We start from the raw sequence: 23,832 nt of genomic DNA, 5'->3' as shown, positions 1-23,832 counted from the left end.
GTGATTTAACGATCAAAACAAACTAAATAAAAATTTGGTCCGTTTTACTATAAACAAAGATAAAAAGTCCTGATGTGACAACGAACTATAATATTTTTCGTTTGTTTTGCCGGTAGCTCTTTTTGTTTTTCGAATTTTACTAAACGAACTATAATTTTTTTAGTATTGTTTTTCCATTAGTAACGCTGAAGTCTCTTAAAAATTGTTATGTCAAAATAGATCACATTTATTTTTAAAAAGATATTTTTGGTTATAGTTCGTTTTTCCATCCAAACATATTTAGTCTCTTTTACCGCTGTGCGCGAGTTTTAAAATAAATATTAAAACGGACTGCAAATAAATATACTCCGTTAAAGCCATTATAAACCTTGATTTTCGGATAATTACATGAGGATAAAACAGATTATATTTTTCATTGGGAATCACCAGCCTATAAAAAAAAATCGACTGTCTGTGGAATTTGCCGGGTTTTCTCCTGGAAATTTCGCCTCGTAACGAGTAACGTCGGGTCTCGTTTAGGTGATTAGGTCGAATCTAATTCTATAAAACTTTAAAAATTAATTAAGTTTAATTTTGGAAAATGTATTCGACGAGAGGTAGATTGTTGTTAGAAGCATCGGCAAAGAAAAGAGAGCGATAAATAAATAAATAGTAAGTTTTTATTACATTCTTTAAACATATTAACCAAGGGTTAAAAATGACGTGTGAAGATAATTTGGTTATCTAGAAAATTTTATTATAATATATCTACTTACGTTTTAATGATGATTGAATTTATAAATTTCAGTTTAAATGGGGAAACAAAACCTTTGGGAAAAATTCCAAAATTTTCCTTCGTAGCAACAGTTGAAGTAAAACCAAAAGAGACCAAACGAGGGCTAAAACAAAGATGTAAGAAGAGTAAATTCAAACGCAAAACAAAGTCAGCTGCTGCTACCCAGTTAAAGTGTTTCAGTGATAGCAATCTTGCAAGTTCATTGAAAGATGGGACTAAAAGTTTCAAATCTATACACCCAGTTGATCACGACCATTCATACATATCTCCCGGAAAATTGGAAAGTACAGATAACCAAACTGAGATGAAAATTCGTCGCAAGAAAAATTCGGAAAAGCCTCAACTAGGTTTAGAAAATGACATTATTACTTTTTATCCTTGCGTGCCGAACCCGAGGGGCAGGTCACTTCCATTTTGGGTGCGTCTTAATCATAGTAAAATGATTAAATCGGGGTAATCGTGATTAAATCAGGGTAATCAAGATTAAAAAATCTAATCAAGATTAGAAAATCTAATCACGATTTCAACGAGATTTAATCATTCTAATTATGATCTAATCTTTTTAATCAGGATTTAATCATTTAAACGAGATTTAATCATTCTAATCATGATCTAATCTTTTTAATTATATTTAATCATTTTAAATAGATTTAATCATTTAAATTATATTTAATCATTTTAATTATATTTAATCATTTTAATCGGGAATTTATCATTAAAATCAAAACTAAAGTACGATTTAATCATACTAATCACGATATAATTTTTTAAATCAGGATTTAATCATTTCAATTACGATTTAATCATTTTAAACAGATTTAATCATTTTAATCAGATTTAATAATTTTAATCACATTTAATAAGATTTAATCATTTAATCATGATTAAATCAGATTTAAACATTCTAATCATGATTAAACGTTATTTAATCAACTTAATCGTGATTAAATTGAATTTAATCAACATAATCACGATTAAATCGGATTTAATCTTTTGAGGGGTGCGTCGTTAATCAAGGAAGTGACCTGCCCCTCGGCCGAACCTGAGTGATTAGGAAGAACCAGTTCCTTACGAGGAATCAATCTTTATTGAAAATGACACTCTAGTCAACGAGCAAATCGTCCGCGTTTCAAGTGTGAATATAGAACCTTTATTAAATATAGAGTCTAGTCAAAACATTAATCAGTCACGTGATATGGAAATAGTAGATACAGAAGTAATGCAAATAGTTCGAAATTTAGTAGATGTTGTAGAGTTAGAGCATGAAATTGAAACTATTGTTTCTGTTAATTTAATGTAAGCGAAAAGCTCAAACTTAAGTTTTGGTACTGAAGTGTCTCCAATTAGAATTGTTGAGTCAAACTTGGTGTTAGAAAATAGTACTTCTATAGTGAGTTGCAGGCTAAGAAAGACAAAATATATAGTACAGTCGGCGCAAGGATACCTCAGACCATTTACGGCCAGTCGACCGCGCGAAATTTGAATTTGACCACTTTACGGTCAATTTCAAATTTCGTCATTTTCATCGTATTTTCGCGCCATCTAGGAACCGAAATTGGAATCTATTTTTTAATTTCATGTTGTCATTAATTACTGAATACAGCGCTAAAAGCCGATGAAAAGAGTAAAATTCGAATTTGACCGTAAAATGGCCAAATTCAAATTTCGCGCGGTGGAATGACCGGAAACGATCTGAGGCATCCTTGCGCCGATTGTACTATATATTTTGTCTTTCTTAGCCTGCAACTGACTATATTAACACAGAAATGTTCCACGATAAAAAATAAAACTCCGTATTGTATAATGGCGTCAAAAAAATTAATATAGTGTATAAAGATATAAAAAAGTGCTAAACGCTTCACTCAGCTAAAAAATCATAAAAAATACATCAACACAGATATTATTTAAATATCACAAAAATGTTGTTTTTCAGCTTTCAATTTTGTTTTAAATTTGTATAAATATTTCGTAAGAATAATTCTTTTTATAAAATAATCTTGGCCATCTTGTTGAAATGTTGCCGCCCCGCTTCGGCTGTGGGTCCGTTTTCTCTCCCACTAAAGAGCTTATGAACTCATTCTTAGGCATTGGCTGAACTATTCCAAGGCAACATTTCAACAAGTTGGGTAAGCGTAAAGACATTTTATAAAATCAACTATTACTGTGTTTGTTTTTTTTATTAACTTAATGCATGAGGGTTATAAGTCGCTATTGACTTGGCCCTCCACTGCCAATTTTATTATGGCTTTAACCTTTATAAAAAAATATATGACAAAATAAAATAATTGAAAACATATCAATCTATTAAATAAAATTTAAAAATTTTGTCCTAGAAAATAACTAAGTATCGGTTCGATTTTATATTTTGATAGTTATTTATACTTTTTTAATTTTATAAATTAATTTGTGTATTTTGTGTTTTTTTTTTGTTTAAATTCTCAATCTCTATACAGGGTCTTTCATAAGGTTATGCAAAAATTTGAAGGAGTTGTAGGGGGTGAGTTGAGAAGTATGCCTGTTTTTTTCCCATTTTCCTACGAAGAGTTAAAAGAGCGCCAGCCAACTTCAAAGTGTGGCTCACTAGCCCCTGGAAGTAGGCTGCAACAAGCGCGAAACCAAGCAGCAGGGAAACGCAAACATTAAGGTTTGGGTTCGTGTGATAGGTAAAATAGGACTCTGTAAACAAATCAAGGTAGCCAGCGTAAAAAAAGTAAACTTAAACAGTATTTAAAGTCCCTGCTGCTTGGTTTGGCGCTTGTTGCAGCCACACTTTGAAGCTCTTGGCACTCTTTTTACTCATCGTAGGGAAAAGGGGGAAAAACAGGCATACTTCTCAACTCACCCCCTACAACTCCTTAAAATTTTTGCTTAACCTTTGGAACCACCCTGTATACATGATAAGTATTTTTCAAAGAAAATTAAAAAAACCCCAATGTATAAAATCTAATGATAAAAATAAATTGAATTGAATCTTCATTGAATGATTGATTTTTAAAATAATAACAGTGAAATGTCAATGGCGTGAAAAAGAAACGGATACACGACTACCAGAACTATTCCGTTTGTAATCGCTTCGCCTACAAAGAAGGTTTCGTCAAAAAAGTATTAAAACCAGACAAAGTTTTCCGACATTTCGGGGAGCCTTTAAACGGATGAAAAGACGTGTTTCCTAACGCGTAACGTTTGTTTTGCAGCGATAGCGCGAAAGGCGTCGTATCTCTCGCAAAGTTACTAAAATCGTGTGAAATCCGTTTGCCATACGCGTCAAGGAAGGTTTGATTGTCGACGAAAATGGCTCTTATTGCATTCATTTCATCCATCAAAACGCTAAGGCCAGCTGAGTAGGCTTAAGTCCAGAGGCAGAGGGAGGTCGAAATAAAGTAAAATTTGGCCTTATAGGGGGCAGGGTCACGAAAGCCCATGAACCCGGGTTGAAGTTAATCCGCCACTGACGTAAAGGCGTCAATGATTTAAGGGTTTTGGCATCAATACGTTAAGGTGTCAATATGTTTTAGTCTTAAGGAAACATTATGATAAGGCGTCAATACCTTCTGGTCTTAAGGCATTAATACCTTACGGTCTGTAGCAAATTTTGACCGTGTTAGTCTTACTAACTTAAGGCTTTAGGGTTTAACTGAAAGCCAACTGAATTAATCTTTATTTTCCCACAGCAACTTGGGGTCCCTTTTAAATCAGGACTGGATACATAGAAATCATAATTAATCAGATTTTATTGGTGATTTAACCATTGAGATGCCGTAAGGTAAAGTTATGATTTTTTAGGATTATACTAAAGAATTTTTCACACGAGCCAACTTTTCAAATCAAAATGTTGAGTCAGCAAAAATGAATCAGTGATCCATTTTTTTCTCGCGTACTTTTTTGGTGGATAAACTCATCGAACTTTTATTCACACGAACCCACTAGTTGATTCAACTCAAGTTGACTCATCTAGTTGAGTCAAAAAGTTGGCTCGTGTGAAAAGGCCTTTACAATGTTGGTTGGGCCGTTTGAAGCAATTATTTGCTTGAAGTTATTGAACGATTACAACAAAAATTTATTGATTTATATTGTATAATGCTTCCTTCAAATCGAATCACTTGAATACATTGAAATTTTAAATAACCTAAAACTCTTAACGATCTGTAATAGGTTTCTACGGTTTGAATTTTCGTTCTTGAATAAGTTATTGATAAATAAGATAGACTTATCGAACTTGTTGGAAGGAATTAATTTCAATATCCCTCTAAAAAAGGTAAGGTACAATCAGCTATGTCATATATATATAAGCCTAATATCGGAGAGCACGTTCTGGAGTCGCGAGGGGTTTTGGCTTTGTTTCGAAGCCCGCGTGCGAATCACGCGTTATAAAAAAAACATGAGCTCGTGGCGCCGAGAAAATGTTTTTTAATTTTTATCATTTTCACCTAATACTCCGCCTATCTATTGGAAACCAGATATTTCGGCTTAGCGGATGTCTCGCGTATTTTAGACACTAGAGGGCTCTGTGCTGAGAAATCATCTTGATTACGCAATAACTATGAAAATCAGTTTGGTTGTAAATCTTGTTAATTGTCATACTTATGTTATTATGTTACTTATGCTAACATTCTATAAAACCTAGAGGTCGGGGATGGTTAACTTTTATTCAATAGATAAAGCTCTCAAAATTATTCGTAAAACGTTTTGATCAAGTAATTTATATTTCTGTATTATCCGATTAATTTTTTGATAAAATTGTAAAATTAATCGCAAAAACGACGTTTTTTTCGATAAAAAGCTCAAATTTTACGAATAATACATGTTTTTTAATCATTTTCCGAAATATTAACCGGAAAATTTCTTTGTTTACATTTTTTCCCGAAAAAAATCAATTTAAACATGGATAATGATTAACCGTCCCCGACCTCTAATAATACCGCCGCACAATGGGGTATTTTTGCGATCTGGCCGGACAAAAGTCGATTTCAAAAATTAACGCGGGGATAGAAACAATGGTTACTACTTATACTGAAGTGTCTGACGAATGTCTTACAACGACCCCCTCCCCCCTTATTGTATCACTCTAGCGCTCGCGCTCGTGCCATTCTGAACTTGCTCGTCAAATGGAGAGCAGGTACAGTTTTTCACGACCTTGACACTTCGTTATTTGTTCGTATAATTTGAAGTGTAAGCTATGGATATTAATCAGGCAGGCAAGTGGGGGTACTATTCATAGGTTTTTGATATGATAAGTGATTTTTTTAAAAAGCGCGCGAACGTTTTCAATAAATTATTTTAACTGTTTTTATTCATTATTTGTTTCTAAATCTGGGTCGATTAGTTGTACTTCCAAGTACTTCCCGGGATATATTTTAAGTTGGTTAGCAAGCTCAGGTCTTATTCTTAAAGACCCATTTAAAATTGGCTGCTACTATTTGCTATTCTTGAAGATACACGTATCTGAAATAAACCGATTACTGTTAAGTTCCGATACTGTCCTAACCGGAATGAGGCAAGTATACCTAGAATTTTTTTTTATTCCAAAACATACTTTTTGTCGCTTATATTACTAGAAATTAACCTAAGAACATTTTCTAAATCGAATAAAATTAAAAAATAATTTTGTCCGCCCAGATCGCACAAATACCCCACTGTGCGCCGTATAGAAATGTCTGTAGAAAGGTTTTGTAAAGGAATAAATGTTAATTTCGCGAATGGGGAATTCTGAAGAAATTTTTATGGATTAAAATGTTAACGCATCTCCATCGTAGCATCCAATGAAGAGTGAAGCTTCAATTTCCCCGTAACCCCGGCAACAACAAAAAGATTCAAATGTAATGTGTAGATAAGGAAAGAGGGGAGATGGATTTTGCCGATTTGCGCCGCTAAATGAAAATCCTAAGTAACACTGCGAGGCGTTAATTTTTTATTCAAGCGGACGTGGCCACACTAGCGGATCCATCTTAATTCTATTAGCTAAAGTGCTCAACTAAACAGGACGCCTCGAAACAAAGGGCTAAGTTACCCGGGAAAAGCGAAGGGTAAAGCTACGCGTCACGTCGTTGTATTTACACTTCGACGGCTTTTCGTCAATACTTTCTATAAACGCGGCGAAATCTCACCAAAGTTCGCGAAAGAGAAACACATTTTTGTTCTGTTTTTTTTTTTGGTGGTTATTGCCACAAAGGCACTCCGGATAGATTGAAATTAATTTTACCAGAGTGATTGTCACGAGTGGGTTCCCACTTGATATCTAAAACCAAGCGCGAAAAAATAATTATTTAAAAACTAACTTTTGTAATATATCTTTTATGCCATTAAAATAATGGCACTTTTTAGACAAAAGGTTGCAAATAGTGGATAACAATCGTTATTTCGTTTAACCATTAGCGTAAAATAAATACCTAAATTATAATCTATTTTCTAGACATTATATTTTATATAAATTACCCAAAATTTTAATTTTATTAATGGCAATTTTTTGCGATTTAAAAAAAGGTTGTAAAAATGATAGACAAATCGTTATTTCACTAAGCAAATAATGTAAAATAAATACATCAATTAGGCTATAAAATATTTTCTAGACATTATATTTTTTTAAATAATCCAAAAAATAAATTTTTTTAATGGTAATTTTTTTTCGATTTAAAAAAAGATATTTGACACTATTTGTCACATTAGCTGGTATTTGCCAAATTATTTGACTTTGAAGCACTGTATATAAATTCTGACCACATGCTGAAACAATGAGCTAATTCCCCAACTTTGGAAAACACACTTCTGCTATTATTTGTAAATTTAAAACAATAAAATATTCCTTTAGTCTGGAGTGCGAAAAATTTAAACCTTTTCCTAGATACAAGCGTATTTTTGAATGAAATTGAAGACGACCCTTGCAGATGTACGCTTTTAAATTCGTATAACGGGTTAATTGAATGTAATCAGGAAACTATAGAGGTATACACTTGGAATGTCTAACGTTCCATTGCGACGGTGATACGGAAGCGCGTCGAGAAAAAGGCGGAGCTTAACCACGTCAAGTGTAAAGCTTGTTTTCCACCAGCGCGCGTCAAAAAGCGACACTCAGCTTTGAAAAGTGCAAATGTTCTTACGCGCGACAAAAAATTAACATTATGACGCGCTCTTACGCGCGTTGGTGGAAAGCAAGCTTAAGACGTAACACGACATTTCTAATTCATTGGCTCGATGTTTGACGCGAAAAGAATGCGTAGTCGTGGTAACAAACAGACGATCTTCCCGCGCAAAGAAGGCTTATAAAACAATGGATTTAAAAACCTCAATTTGTTATCGTACTTAATATTTTAAAGTAATTATAATGTTCTTTGCGAAAGAATTGTACAGTGATACCTAATTTCAGGTATTTGTATGGTTATAAAAGAGATAATCAGGTAAGCTAATAATATAATAACCATGACTAGGCTTAATGACGAGTTTTCGTCGAATTAGGGTAATGAGGCGCGAGAGGTTTTCTCGTGAGTTTTCCCGCTTTAAGACACGCCCGTTTCTACGAGCTTCAACACGGCCGTAAAAATCTTCCTTAAACATTCCAAGTGTATACCTATATAGTTTCCTGGTTTTACTAAACCGAAAATGGGTTATAGAAACTTAGAGATTTATAGATGAATATTAATGAAAAATAGTTTATAATGTCATATATATTTCCTAAATAATATAATTTTTCCGTCATAAATAACGGTTCCCCACTAGTTTAAAACTATCAGTTCCACAATAAATGAAAATTATCGGTTCTGTACTGGTTTAAGACTTCCGATTGTGCACCAGTTTAATACTATCGGTTCCGTACTAGTTTAAAACTATCAGTTAAAACTACTTTCTTAAAATTAAATGCAGACGGTTAGTCTTGCAAAAACAGAGATAATTAAGGTAGAATACTAAACTAGGCAGCCGATATTTTCGCGATTTTCATTGGATTTTTTAATATTAATCAGAAATGTAATGCATCATAACTCGATTAAGTCATAAGGACACATCAAAAATTGAAAAGGTAAAGAAATGAAGTATCTATATACTTATTAGCATAGCTGATTATTATGATGGTTATTATTATTATTATTATTATTAACAATGCTGAGAAGATTTTTAGCGTTGCTTCCAATCTACCTCGTGTTCGAAGAGTAAACTTGGTCCCTTAAAACTGACGTCATTCGAGGAGATTAAAGCGCACACTGGTGATCGTTTCGATCTTCCCAACATAGTAATTCCGCATAGTCACTAGACGTTTTGTTGAACGCGCGGTACTTAAACCACTACCTACGTAATTTATCAAGGCCCGTGAATGCTCGGAAAAATAAATTCTGGTATCTCGAATTCGCCGCAAATTCCCGCTAGGTGCGCATATACGTCGAATCTACTGTTTCGGCCTGGTCTATAGCATAGGCCATGGTGATTAAATCACGTATTCTACGGCCGGTAATGGCTGCATCGCAGCTTCGTAGGACAGCGTTTAAAGAATAAAACTATTATTTAAGTATTTCTTATTTCAATCTCAATATTTATATTACATTATTTTAAAATCGAAATACTAGTTAACCTATATTTATTTGGCAATTTTCACAAATAAAACTATTAACTATATAAAATTATATTACAAATAAGGATTTGCTTGGATAAAAATTTCGAAAAACTTTAAACAATAGATATAGGTTAACTTATATTTTGATTTTAAAATATGGTAATATGAATATTGAGATTTATATTTTAAAATCAAAATATTAGTTAACCTATATCTATTGTTTAAAGTTTTTCGAAATTTTTATCCAAGCCAAGGCTTAAGAAAATCATTATTTGTAATATAATTTTATATAGATAATAGTTTTATTTGTGAAAATTACGAAATAAATATAGGTTAACTAGAATTTCTATTTTAAAATAATGTAATATAAATATTGAGATTTATATAAAAAATACTTAAATAATAGTTTTATTCTTTAAACGCTGTCCTACGAAGTTGCAATGCAGCCACTACCGGCTGTAGCCTACGTGATTTAATCACCATGGCCTATGCTATAGACCAGGCCTGAGCAGTAGATTCGACGTACATGCGCACATAGCGGGAATTTGAGGTGAATTTGAAAGACAATAAAAATTACGAGCTGGCACGGACCTTGATTAATTACGTAGGTAGTTCTTAAACTCACTAATATAAACAACCGAACTAGGCAATCGTTTTCCATAACACAATTAAAAGTCAAACGTTGATTTTAGCCTCGTAAACCACAACCCACGGGGTACTTAATCAACAATTCCAAATGTTGAAGTTAAGAAGCGGAAAAGTTCTTCAAATTCTCCTACAAATTGGATAAAGATAAGTCTATAAACGCTAGCGTAACTGAGTATTTGACTTTCGAATAAGAGTGCCCTGGAATAATCAGAGACTCGGCGCTGGTGAAATCAATGTTATCGAGATTGGGCTTCAAGAATCGGAGAATGTTTACGGAGCTATCGAAAAGGTTCCAAAAACAAATAAAGTGGCTTGCCTCCGAAAACGAGAGAGCAATACTTGACTCGAGTGTCGCCAGGGATAAATTAAACGAGGGTAAAAATCATCCTTTGTTTAATTGAAATTTATTGAGCGCTATCGCTGTGGAAAAACAAATAGGCGAAGTTTACATCCGCCTTTCAACGCTGAATATTCGCCCTTTTCAAAGTGAAAAGCCCGCAAACATACGCTATGAAAATATCATCTTGGACAAATAAACTACCCGTACCCGAATCTAGATCACGCGCTTAGTTCTTTAGGAACAGCCCCGCTTTTAGCGCCACGGTGTCCGATATTGGAAAGATTTCCATTCAAATTTTGAACTCTTTCGCTATAGAAGCGAACATCTTAACGTTTTTACATTTGGGTGGAACATGTTCGAGATTCTTTTGGTAAAAGCCCTAGCGGCGGTGTGAAAATTCGAAGAATTTGGTTTTCCCTTATGGTTCGGGTCCAGTAATTTATTAGTCTAAACTTTTCGATTTGGGAATAGGGAATTAATGTTTGCACGCGGCTTTTCAATTCTTTCAAATTGGGCATTTATCCTTAAAACCCATGAAAGGCGTAATTTTACGGGCGTAGACTTTGTGGCTCAAATTTAAAGAAATCGCGACGGGCAATACTGTATCGTGGTAATTGGTATAATAGGCAGTATTTAGCTCACTTGCAGCCCTTGTGTTAGCGACTTATTTGACTACCTTCTCAGTTTTCACACAAAATATCGGAACTTCCATATATTAGTCAGGTAGCAGCTTGGAAAATTTGCCAAGTTTGATTTTTAAACTTAAATATATTAATTACATGCTCAACTAAATATTTAGCATTGTCTTAAAAAAATCTGTGAGCATTTTCTATTCATTTTAATAATTTAAACAATCGTGAAATTTTTACGATTTTTTGAATGGTTAAAATCATAAGTCTATAATATTGTTCCATAAGTTGGTCACTTTCGGGATTATTTTACTGAGAGCTAGTAACGGAGTGACGTCGTCACACGAATAAAATCTCCCCTAGCGAGGCGTTGTCAAAGGCTATGAGTGACGCGTTAGCAAGTGGACGCAAAACGGCGACGAAGTCCGTTAAGCAGTCCGTCTTGTGAATAGCACTCAGAAAAACGTTTGCATGTGAAGAATAGGAAGTGTCACACTTATGTTAAAACTAATTGAAAAAAGTTAAAGGATAGAATGATAGATAGGTGGAATATTAGGCTAAAATAATAAAAATTAAAAATGTTTTTATCGGCGCCACGAGCTCATGTTTTTTTTATCACGCGTGATTCGCACGCGGGCTTCAAAACAAAGCCAAAGCTCCTCGCGACTCCAGAACGTGCTCTCCGATATTAGGCTTAAATTTTTATCAAAAAGTAGTCATCCAAACCGGTAAGTCGCGAGTCCAAGCACGGCCCCCTGCACGCGCTCACGCTGCTCGCGACGATAGCGGCCCCGGCAAAGAATTTCCTCCCCATGTATTTTCTCGACAGCGATTTTCCGTCGCTTGGAACGCTGGTGTAACAACCGGAATCTATCAAAGAGGCGGGAAGTTTAACATACGTTTCAATGGCGATGAATTTGCATTAGTGAAGTTTTTTTCCAACTGTTTTATTGAATTTGGAGAAGTTTGTAACAAACAATTAGTAATTACACTTTTTAAGTATGTAAGTTTTCATTTCAAAAAATTTTTTTTAATAAATATTTCAATATTTTGAGTGGTAACATTTTATTGCTAAGCCTAACCATAAATGGTTTAAGTTTTGTATTGGCAATGAGTTTTCAAGTTATTAAAAACTGTATTTTGTAGTTATTTAAGACTATAATTATGATAACTGCTCATAATTTTTGTCATATTCACCAAACTTTGTTCTTTATAATTTGCATAAGATAAAACATTAATATTTGCTCAAATGCTATTACCCTGGCTGCGTTACATCCTGTTTTTTTAATAAGTGAAAATTACCGGGAGGGGCAGGTCACTTCCATTTTGGGTGCGTCTTAATCATAGTAAAATTATTAAATCAAGGTAATCGTGATTAAATCAGCGTAATTAAAATTAAAAAAATTGTTGAAGTTTTCAACAGCAACACGGAGCAGAGCGCAGATACCGAAATAAATCCAGTGACATCAGCTACAAGTAATGAACGGTTTATTTTTGACTTGGTTAAAATATATATATACATAGCAATTAATGAAACGATGGTAGTACAACAGAAAACTGACTAGTAAGAACGGACTAGTACTGTTGAATGACTTTGTTACAAAATATCTTCATTGTTTTTTATTTCTTCAACAAAAATTAATCAAGATTAGAAAATCTAACCACGCTTTAAACGAGATTTAATCATTCTAATCAGGATCTAATCTTTTTAATCAGGATTTAATCATTTTAATCAGATTTAAACATTTTAATTAGATTTAATCATTTTAATCACGATTTAAACTTAATCATGATTTAAACATTTTAATCATGATTTAAACATTTTAATCATGATTTAAACATTTTAATCATGATTTAAACATTTTAATCACGATTTAAACTTAATCATGATTTAAACATTTTAATCATGATTTAAACATTTTAATCACAATTTAAACTTAATCATGATTTAAACATTTTAATCACGATTTAATCAATATAATCGGTCGAATCGAGATTTTATCGAGCGCGGTAAATACGAAATAATAATTCTAATCACTTAGTAAATTATTCTAATAAGCTCGACAAAATCACGCACAATTATAATCATTCCAATCACCAATATAATCATTCTGATTCTCGTTCTAATTTCTAATCGCGATTTAATCAAGGAAGTGACCTGCCCCTCCAAATTACCCATTTAAAAAATACCAGCATTGTTCTGTTCCATTGTGTTCATCTACTTTTAAGAAGACCAAAGTGTCATTTCATCAGTTATCCGCTGATGAAAATTTATGCAAACTGTGGATTAAGAGCATCTCTAGGAATGATTTTGTAGTCAACGAAGCATACACTTCACATGGAAGATTGGTTTGTGGTTTGCATTTTAAGGAACTTCAGTTAATGATAGTCTGTTGTGAGGCTAATGCGTAATCGTAGGATTTGGAACCAGATGTATGTCACTACCTATTACTTAATTGGTGGCATTACATATGAGCCAATATACGATTAGGTCTCAAATTCGAATATAACTACCATCAGAAACGAAAAGAATGTTTATCCACATCATCCAGCATATTTCAACCTCATCCAGCATATTCCTACATCATCCAGCATATTCCTACATCATCCAGCATGTTCCTACATCATCCAGCATGTTCCTACATCATCCAGCATGTTCCTACATCATCCAGCATGTTCCTACATCATCCAGTAATTTTAATTGAATCTTGATGAATTTTACTTGAAAAAAGCTGATTACTTTAATGTGAGCGTGGGGCTACTAAGTTATCGAGATTCTTAAAAGCAATTAACAAAAACCAATTTTAACTTAAATTATGGTAAAAAAAATGGGAATCTCTACATTTAGACCTAAACCATATTGTGAACTGTGAGTGAGACTAGTGAGTCTGTGATTTAGAATGCTTACATGTCTCATACATAGATTTTCAGCAATCTTCAACATTGTCTGACTTTGTTAACTGTAAAAATAATATTCTAGTTTTATAATCTGCATTACATTTACTACTTATTTACTTAAATTGAAGTTAACTTTGTAAATATTAAAACAACTTACTATCAAAGAACTGTAAGAATAAAATCGAAAAACAACAGCTGATAAGCGGACACATGACTAGTTCTTTTGTTTACATTATTAACGTCGACAGCGTCTTCTTTGTCTGGTTTTCTCGGCTCGTATTTTGATTTAAAAAATATCCAAACGTATTTTACTTATTTATTAATAAGTAATTTAAAGATTACGGAAAGAAATTATAACCCTAAAATTACACAATTAGTAATAATTAATGAAACTCTAAAAATTGGAACGTTTTCGCCATATACTCCAGCCATTTCTTAGTTGTTACGTCAGCGCCAAAGGTCGATGTAGGAAAAAAGTTAACTAATTTCACTTTCGCAATTTTCAGTCGATCGCCGGGGCCGCTATCGTCGCGAGCAGCGTGAGCGCGTGCAGGGGGCCGTGGTCCAAGTCACAGCTTAGCAATAGGAAGTGTCATACTTATTGTTATTATATTACTTATGATAGTATTAAATGGGTGTAATAATGTAATATATTTACATTTGTGTCACACTTTCATAGTACGATTTGGTTCACATTTGGGCAGTTATGACTCTGTCAGCTCTCAACTATGACGTGAGATTAGAAAGCTAAAATGTTCCAACCACGTATTTTTATACATTTTTACGCAGTTTTAGCTTCTATGAGTTTTATTTTCATTTTAACCTCTCCTTTTTATTAGTATTTAATCTATATTGCCATCGAATTCGTGTAATTATCTTTGTAACCTTACCTTACCTATAGGCCGCGTTGAGTGACGCTCAACCCCTCGTCTGTTGAACGTTTTTTTTCGATTGTTGTAAATGTTATAAAATATCGTCTGTCGTGTCGTCTGCAACTAGCCTTCCCGCGTGCTGTGACGTCACGATTGCGTTTATCAACAAAATAAGCGGCTCTTCCAGCCGCTTATTTCGTTGACTCTCCGTTTGCAAACGTGACGTCAATTCCGGAAGTGAAAAACGTCGTACAGTAGCGAATGCGCATTCAACGGTCCAACCGTTTGATGTTACTGAACGCGGCCCTAATTCGTAGCTTGCTCGTGGGTGTGGCTTATGTTCGTTGCCATGGTAACGACGTAATTATTTCGCCTCGTGATCTGTGAACTTGTGAAGTGAAATTTATGTCATGGCGGCCGTTTCAAGGCGGGTCTTACTTATGACGTACGCTTACGACGCTACGAGCAATCTGGTTTAGTAACAGTGTAATCTACACAATCAGAAACTATAAATGTATACACTTAAGCTACGTTCACACTTACCCCTAAATTCGCTTCGTTAAGATAACTGGTTTTTAAAACCAACGTGAGAAATCGCTTCGTGTTGGTTCGGGAAGCAACTCGTCCAAGTCGGTTCGCTTAGAATCGCTTTCAAAACGACAATGCGGGGAAGTAAAATTGCTAGTATTTTCAAAAATAATGTGGATAAAATTCTAAATAATGTCAAATAATATTACTATATGTATAGTAAACATGATTAACTAATTGTTTTGGGATATATTTTAGTATTTTCAAAATTCTAGTCATAATTTGAAATGGCGTTAAGCCTTGGCTATAAGCGAACCGGGGTGAAGCGATTTCGCACGTGTGAAGTTGTGAACCGAGAATTACCGTCGGCGGTCAAAACTGGCATACAAACCGACCTAAACTGAGTTTTAGGCTCTAGTGTGAACGTGGCTTTAGAATATCTAATGATGATTACAATAGAAATGGTTCTGGTTTACAGCTAATATTTCGCTCGCGATCTGCTAATCCAAGGCTAGCCTCGGCGAATGAATTGGAAAACTTATTTTCGACGTAGTTTAAGCCGCTCCCGTTTCTCGGTGACAATGGATCCATACACATTCCAAGCGTCTACGTATATAGTAATGTTGTTAATTTTCCGGAAAAATAAAAGGCGGAAAAATTTCCAGAAAATTTTCCGGAAATCGGAAAAATAAAAAATTGAAACATAAATTACTTTTTAAGGATTTTTAATGTTTTTAACTTTTTATCGATATAAAATGTCTAATAAACATACTATAAAACATTAATAGTGTTACATTATTAATAAGTTTAAACTAGTCTAGAGATTCGAAAAAAATAGGCGAAAATGCCGCTTTATTTAAATTTGCAAACAATATTAGACTAATCATAGAATGAAACCTTTTTTTTCGTAAAAATACGGAACATTTTCCGGAAAAAAGGCCTTGATCATTTTCCGCGGAAAATGTTCGAACTTACAACACTAGTATATAGGGTATGTTCCCATTTAACCCAATTTTACTTTCTCCCAAAGTTATCAGTTCTCCCAAAAACATGGTGTCCCATTTGTCCCAATTCCATTTCTCCGAACCGGAGTTCATTTAACCCAAAAATATGTATTCCCATTTTTCCCAACGATCAAGTTTCCCAAAAAAATTGATTCCCATTTCTCCCAACGATCAATATTCCCAAAAATATGGATTCCCCTTTCTCCCAATCATTATTTTCCAAATATATGGTAATTGCGCGGTTTTAGATCTCATCGGTACGAGTCGATATGTCGAAAAAAATACAGCGTAACATTTTGACGGCATTATATTTTTTGACGACATTGTCTAATAAAATAGGAAGGGGCCCATATGTGAATTGAGGTTAGGTTAGGTTAGATTTACCATATTCATATGGGCAAAATTTGATGTACTTGCATATTAAAATAAAACTTAGATTCATGTTTATACCAAGTGTAATTTTGGGACAAATGTGATTTGGGATAACTATTTTGGGACAAATGGGATTTGGGATAACTATTTTGGGACAAATGGGATTTGGGATAACTATTTTGGGACAAATGGGATTTGGGATAACTATTTTGGGACAAATGGGATTTGGGATAACTATTTTGGGACAAATGGGATTTGGGATAACTATTTTGGGACAAATGGGATTTGGGATAACTATTTTGGGACAAATGGGATTTGGGATAACTATTTTGGGACAAATGGGATTTGGGATAACTATTTTGGGACAAATGGGATTTGGGATAACTATTTTGGGACAAATGGGATTTGGGATAACTATTTTGGGACAAATGGGATTTGGGATAACTATTTTGGGACAAATGGGATTTGGGATAACTATTTTGGGACAAATGGGATTTGGGATAACTATTTTGGGACAAATGGGATTGGGACGAATAGGATTGGGGGAAATGGGATTGGGGGAAATGGGATTGGGAGAAATGGGAATTGGGAGAAATGGGATTGGGAGAAATTGGAATTGGGAGAACTATTTTGGGCGAAATGGGGGTAAACCGTAAATAGTTTAAAAACAGGGAAAATACGATACCAAAGTGAGCAAAAAGTGCAGGAAGTCTTTGTTATATAACACTAAAATCCGTGTGAAATACGAAACCAAACTTCCGACGGAACAGACGGACAAACCACCATTACTCGGAAAAGAGGTTCTAGACTAATTATGGCGGATTTGCGGAGACTCTCCAGCCACGCGTGTCCAAGACTATATAATTTGGAATCCAGTGGCTTTGTTCAAATTTAGCCGGAACCAATAATGAAGAGATAATAATGAAAAGCAACGGGTAGTGGACTAGACCGCGGTTTCCACCAAGTTTTTCAATTTACGAAAGCAGCTATACTAGGGCCGCAGCATCAGATCAATATACGCTATCTGTAAATCAATTAGGAGATATAAATCCACTTTTAGGCAACTTTGGAAAGCGGATAAAGTAGTCGTAATGGGATCGAATTTTAGTGCCGCTAAATCGATAGAAAATTAAATTTGGTAAAGTCCATTAAACTTCCGCTAATAGTACGCGGGAAATTTATCCTCGATGCATTCCGAGAAAGGGTTCTTATCAATGTGTACTCTTCATTCGAATTCAAACGCCGGTGCGTGTCTTTCTTAAAGGTCAAGACGACTTATCTTATCTGATTTCTATTTCTTAAGAGCTAGGCCGAGGGTTAAGCTATTATTTAGACTTGGCTACCAAATAAATAAAGCTAACTTGAAACGCTACCGCGTAAGTGAAATCAAACGTAATTTCTTCTAAAAGGGTTAGGGTAAAAGTGAACGATACCACGTCTGCGTAGGCTCGACAAAGTCTTAACTTGGATGGAAAATTAAATATGAAAGAATGGTTTTAGAGTTTTGATATCAAAGCACCTCCTAAGTACCCAAATTAAATAATTAATATTTTAAAACTACTGGAAAATGTTAATAAAAATTAAACATTAATATAATTATTATTTTTCACTAAATATAGATGGAACTACGATCATGAACAGAGAAAACGTTAAGAAGAATCTCACATTCTCACTTTGAGCTTAGCCAAAAAGACCTATGGCCTATTTTCGTCGTCATCGAAAACTATAGACAGTTGCAGGTTAAGAAAGACAAAATATATAGTACAGTCGGCGCAAGGATACTTCAGACCATTTCCGGCCAGTCGAAATTTGAATTTGCCAACTTTACGGTCAATTTAAAATTTCGTGATTTTCATCGTCTTTTCGCGCCATCTAGGAACCAAAATTGGAATCTATTTTTTAATTTCATGTTGTCACGAGTTTAATTACTGAATACAGCCGAATTATTTTGCTAAAGAAAGTTCGATAATGGAAGCTCCAAATATTTTAAAAAGCCCAAGAGGTTACTATAAAAAGCACGATAAAGGTTTATTGTTAAGAAGTAAAGAGAAAAATATAATTTTAAACGTCTATAGCTCATTAAGACAACGTAAGCCCCAAGAAACCGTGGTAACTATTTTAAAAGAAACTGCCGATTTAAATGGTAAGACGTAGAAATAAATTTACAAAATTAAATAAATTTAAATTTGCTCGCCACCACAATTATGAAGTTTAAAAATAAAGATTCCAATTTTGGTTTCTAGATGGCGCTAATAGACGACGAAAAGAGCAAAATTCGAATTTGACCGTAAAGTGGCTAAATTCAAATTTCGCGCGGTGGAATGACCGGAAACGATCTGAGGCATGCTTGCGCCGATTGTACTATATATTTTGTCTTTCTTAGCCTGCAACTGTGTATAGATTGGTAGCGTATTTCGTCCCCTGAAAGCAAAACCCACGTAACTCGACTTACATGGTTTTTGCTTTGAATAGTAATTTTAATTGTGTGATGATTTCTGATACCAGTAGTGAAAACTATAATCCTTTATCACATTTATTTATGACGATATATATTTTTTTTTCAAAAATTGCGTGCTTTAATCATCCCCTACTCTTTCAAATACTTAAATCGATATTTCTCAAAATGCCCGCCAAAATGTTAGGTGGTTTTTGCTTTCAGGTGACGATTACGCGTATTAGGGGGTTAATATGGAAAGTTAATATTTGCAAATCCAGCATGGGTAGCAGAACCCCACTACTGATGGTCTCACCTTTGACGCAAGCCACTCAACCCAGCAGAAGGTGCAGCAATGGGTGGACCAATCCCCACTTCGCACACAGCAGTGGGATTTAGAATGGATGCTATAGCAACTCCAGCCGACACCCTACCTATGAAGGTAAGGAGCCAAACCCTTTGGAAAGAGCTTCTAAAGGGGAACGACGAGCACACAGCAGCCCAAGTAACCCGGCACAGCTGGCACCGGAGATCCCGGTGGGCCCCAAAAGGCCGGGAAACAGGACCGCCGTGCCCGCATATGGAGGGTCGCCGCCCCACAGCAGGCTACCCAATCCGCCGAGGCGGCCAGTTTGCCTGGACCCTCTCCGTTAGCCTGAACCGAAGTTCAGTATCCAGCCCAAACCTGACCGAAGTCGGAGGTGGAGATAGGACCATTTGATCAGAGCTAACATCTCCCAGTGCGCCACCGCCCTTATGGGTTACAAGAGCCGGACCCCGACTCCCCGGTAAAGCCACCAGTTATTGCACACTCTAATCCATTTAGCCAGCCATTTTTTCCAAAGCTATAACTTTCGATTTCAAAATAAAAAAACACAGTACCTGGGGAATTTTGAAGAGTCGTAGCAAGTTTGCCACTTGAATAGACGTAACGCTAGAAGCTGCTCCCAAAACTCCGGATACGGTTTTCTGGCGGATGCTCGGGATTGAACCATCGGGGCAATGATAAGATCCATCGTCTATGTTCGTAATGGAACCTGTTCGTTAAAAATTAAGCCGTCGTTAATTCCCAGATCAGGAACCACTTTAATTTACGACAAAGCCTCGAATGTTGTGTGCTTATCGCGTAACTCAATTAGTTAATTTCAAGATAAAGCAGTAATGTTTGGAGTAAATGTGTTCTTCTTTTAAGGGCATAAAATATAATTATTATTTTTTCTCCATTACCTGTTTGTCGCACCCGCCGTTAGTGTGTATTCAATTAGATGATTCTCATAGCGTGGTTTCTTTGAAATAATTTGAGCCGATTTTATAATAAGTCTTGTCTTAAAACCTCATTTTATCTTTTTTAGCCATCTTAAGGGGGAAGAATACAGTAAAAGCTTATTTTTCGTTCTAGCTGAACGTTTCTGTTTTAATAATTACAGAATTGAATTATATTTTCTTATTAGGCTGAACCGTCCTCTAGTGCTTAAAATAATTTTGATAATTCTAATATTAATAGTTAACGAGATATAAGGTCCTAACTAAAGGGTAGTTTGGGCGTTTGCCCAACTTGTTTAGCTCCGGGGTGCGAATTAAAACGTAATAACTTAATTACTTTTAAATTTTAAATTGTCAAAATTATTTTAAGCACTAAACAAGAGGCTGTTCTACACTTAAATATTAATTTTATAAGTTAAAATTCAAAATTAAAAGAGTTCAGCTTGAAATAGCGCGAAAGTAGACAATGACCACTGTAGACTTCCCCCGTAATACCTGATTTTACGTGGAACAACACCAATTTCGGTACGAGCATTACAAATTATCTAAAGATGGAAGTCAGAAAATTACCGATGCCTTTTTTTCCGGAAATTTACCGTATTTTCCCAATAAAAAGAAATGATTAGCCTAATATTGTTCGCATATTTAAATTTCGCGGTATTTTCGCCTCATTTTTTCGAATCTAAAAGTAAAACTAAACCTCTAGACTAGCTTTAAACTGATTAACAATGTAACACTATTAATGTTTTGTAGTATGTTTACTGTTATTAGACATTTTATATCGATAAAAAGTTAAAAACATTAAAAAAAAAGTTATTTATGTTCAATTTTTATTTTTCAGATTTGTGTAAACTTTTTCGCACTTAATTTTTCCGGAAAATCAACAACTATAAAATTATCTGAGCACTTAAGTGTGAGAACGAATCGGTGTTCCTTTTCTCCGGGTGCATTCGCCGCACGTTGCAAACCAAAGCTTTGGCATTCCAAATGTACACACGTATAATTTCCCGATACTACTATGACATGGTAGCAACGTCACCGATTCTCTTGTTTAAATAACCATCCCAAGCGATTATTGAAACTCTTTTATTTACAAAGTAAAACAAACAAACTGTGAGGTCAGTAACTTAGTGGCGGAGTGGTTAGCACTTTCGCCTCGCAGCTAGAGGAACCGGGTTCGATCCCAGCTTGTGGCATTGGGTGAAAACCCGGAACCACTCCTTCTGTGTTGAGTTTGCAAGTTCTTCGGTTTCCCCTTTCCATAAAAACTGTTCGAGGTTAACGGTAATAGTGAGTGTAGGGAGCTGTCGGCTCGCGTGACATGAAAGGCTTGCCACCACCCTCCTAGGCATTGTAACCCGGCAGCGTGTTTAAAGGCATTATAAGTCGCTATAGATGACTAGCTGATTATTAACAGAGTCTGAAATGTTTTTGACGCCTTGGGATTAGATTTTCAGGGAAAAGTACCCTCTCTCAACCGAGAAATTACGTTATTGAAGTGAGCTTTTAAATTTTAAAATGTAATATCGTTTAGACGCCTTCCTATTTAACAATGAAACTTTATAAATAAATACATTTACCGGGAACCCTTCCACGCTAAAGGGTATGCAATAGGGGGAAAGGTTTTATAAAATCCTTTTACACCTTCAAAGTACTTTTTAAATCCTATACTTGACTCCCGAAGGCTGAAATGGATCGAAAACAGATCTATAATAAGAGTTTACCCTAAAGTTGAACCCAGAGGACCAAACTGAACGCCGTAATACTCTAATAGCGACTCTGGACGCAACAAGCATTGAAATTCATCGTAGCCGAAATTGGTAATGGCGTATCAAACGAAATTTGACGGAGGCGCGTATTTTATGTAGAAGGCGAATTAATATAACTCTCAAAGAAAATAACATATATCAGAGTTTATAGAAAGATAAGTTTCCGCTTGCGGGAAAGTGAATTTTGGTCTCCAAAAAAAAACATCTGGTTTTAAAATGAAAAGTAAAAAGCGTACATTTCGAAATACTTCATGAATATTCAATGTAATCAGGGGTCGTACGCGGAGATTTTAATGTATACGATAATTTATAAAAGATACATTTATCTGAAATGTGAAAAGTAAAAAGTAAGTTACGCATACTGATAAAAGAAATTAACTAAAAAAAATAATTTGTATTCAACGGGAAAGAAAAGAACCAAATATTTAATTTATTAATTTTCTTTTTATACAAATAGCGCGTAATTATCAGATAACTGAATATAATTAATAAAATAAATGTATTTTAAGGGAAAAGATAACGACTTATTTTTCTATAAACGTTCGTAATACCAGAAGCCTATAATAAGAGAAGCCTCTAACTCGCCCAAAATCGTGAAACGAGTCGTTTTCGGACTAGATGTATTCGGAGGGCTACAAATTTGTTAAGGCGATATGTGACCAGAAAGTATAGTCCTCTCGATATATTCATACCGACGGACTTCGGGTGTACAAATCAGCAGTGAAATCACTTGAAACCACGTAAATTTAGTAGCTTTAATATCTTTAATCAATTAAATATTGAAATAACTTGAAATCTGAAATCAGATGGACAAAATTTCTAACATTGCAATGATTGGATAGCCCCTCGATTCATACGCGAGCAGTTTCGGAGAAAACATTTGAAAAATGCAGACGATTCTTTACATTTTAGCTCGTCGAATTCCCATAGGATTTTGCTGGGGATTTTAAATTTTGAGAGACTCGCCTCGTTTTGATTGAACTTGGTAATTTCTACATTATAAAGGTAATAAATGTTAAAACTATTATTGGCTATCATAAATACACATACTAATGAACAATAATCGTGATTTTGAAGGCGATATCTCCGTATAATTTTTCAATACGCTTTGAAAAACCTTATGCCTACGTTTCAGGTTTGCAAACTGACGTTTTGGAGAACAAACTACTTTTTCGCTACCAAGACTATAGCGCTCACTAGATTCGCTAGTCCTAATTTCTTCTTTTTTTGAAAACAAGACGTTTCAAAAGTTTTACGTTGGTTTCTCTTATTATAGGCTTCAGGTAATACCAATTTTATTTGATAGAGCACACTTTTCTTTAGTATACTTAAAATAGTTTTAAATTTAAAAATTAATTTATTATAACGTAATGAAGCAAGCTTAAAGAGTCAAAACTGCGTTATGAGTTCATAACTCATTAGAGATCACCAAATTCCCGAATCTCTACAGAAAAAAAAAACTATTTTTACAGTATCATTCCCCATTCAGCGAAAAAAATGTTTTTTTTTTATGTCAATAGAAAATATTTTATATATTCCTTTATTTAAAAAAAATAATTCTATAATATCCTTTAAATCTATTGCAATTGTTCTATTTTTCCTACAACCTTTTAAGGATTTCCTGAAATTCCTTGAACGGCCAACTGATAAAGTTATTAGGGTCGTAATTCTCAGATAAATGATCAGCTTAATTTTTTATATGGAATCTGATTCATAATCCCAAGTAACTCATAAGAACTGATCAGATTCAGTTAGCTGACTTAT

At 34.5% G+C, this 23,832-nt stretch overlaps 1 protein-coding gene across 2 annotated transcripts in view; it reads right to left on the bottom strand.

The window, feature by feature from the left end:
- Positions 1 to 23,832, bottom strand: part of LOC149924481 (metabotropic glutamate receptor 6-like) — a 240,940-nt gene that overhangs the window by 191,167 nt on the left and 25,941 nt on the right. For both annotated transcript variants that reach the window (XM_090159851.1, XM_090159852.1), the window contains exon 2: positions 19,919 to 20,073. In XM_090159851.1, the coding sequence (XP_090015977.1) occupies positions 19,919 to 20,073 (155 nt within the window). The remainder of the gene's footprint in view (positions 1 to 19,918; positions 20,074 to 23,832) is intronic.

The sequence above is a fragment of the Leiobunum rupestre genome, chromosome 10 (genome assembly GCF_980474605.1).
Source record: "Leiobunum rupestre chromosome 10, qqLeiRupe1.1.hap1, whole genome shotgun sequence".
Taxonomy (NCBI): domain Eukaryota; kingdom Metazoa; phylum Arthropoda; class Arachnida; order Opiliones; family Sclerosomatidae; genus Leiobunum; species Leiobunum rupestre.
This window is presented reverse-complemented; position numbering and strand designations above follow the sequence as displayed.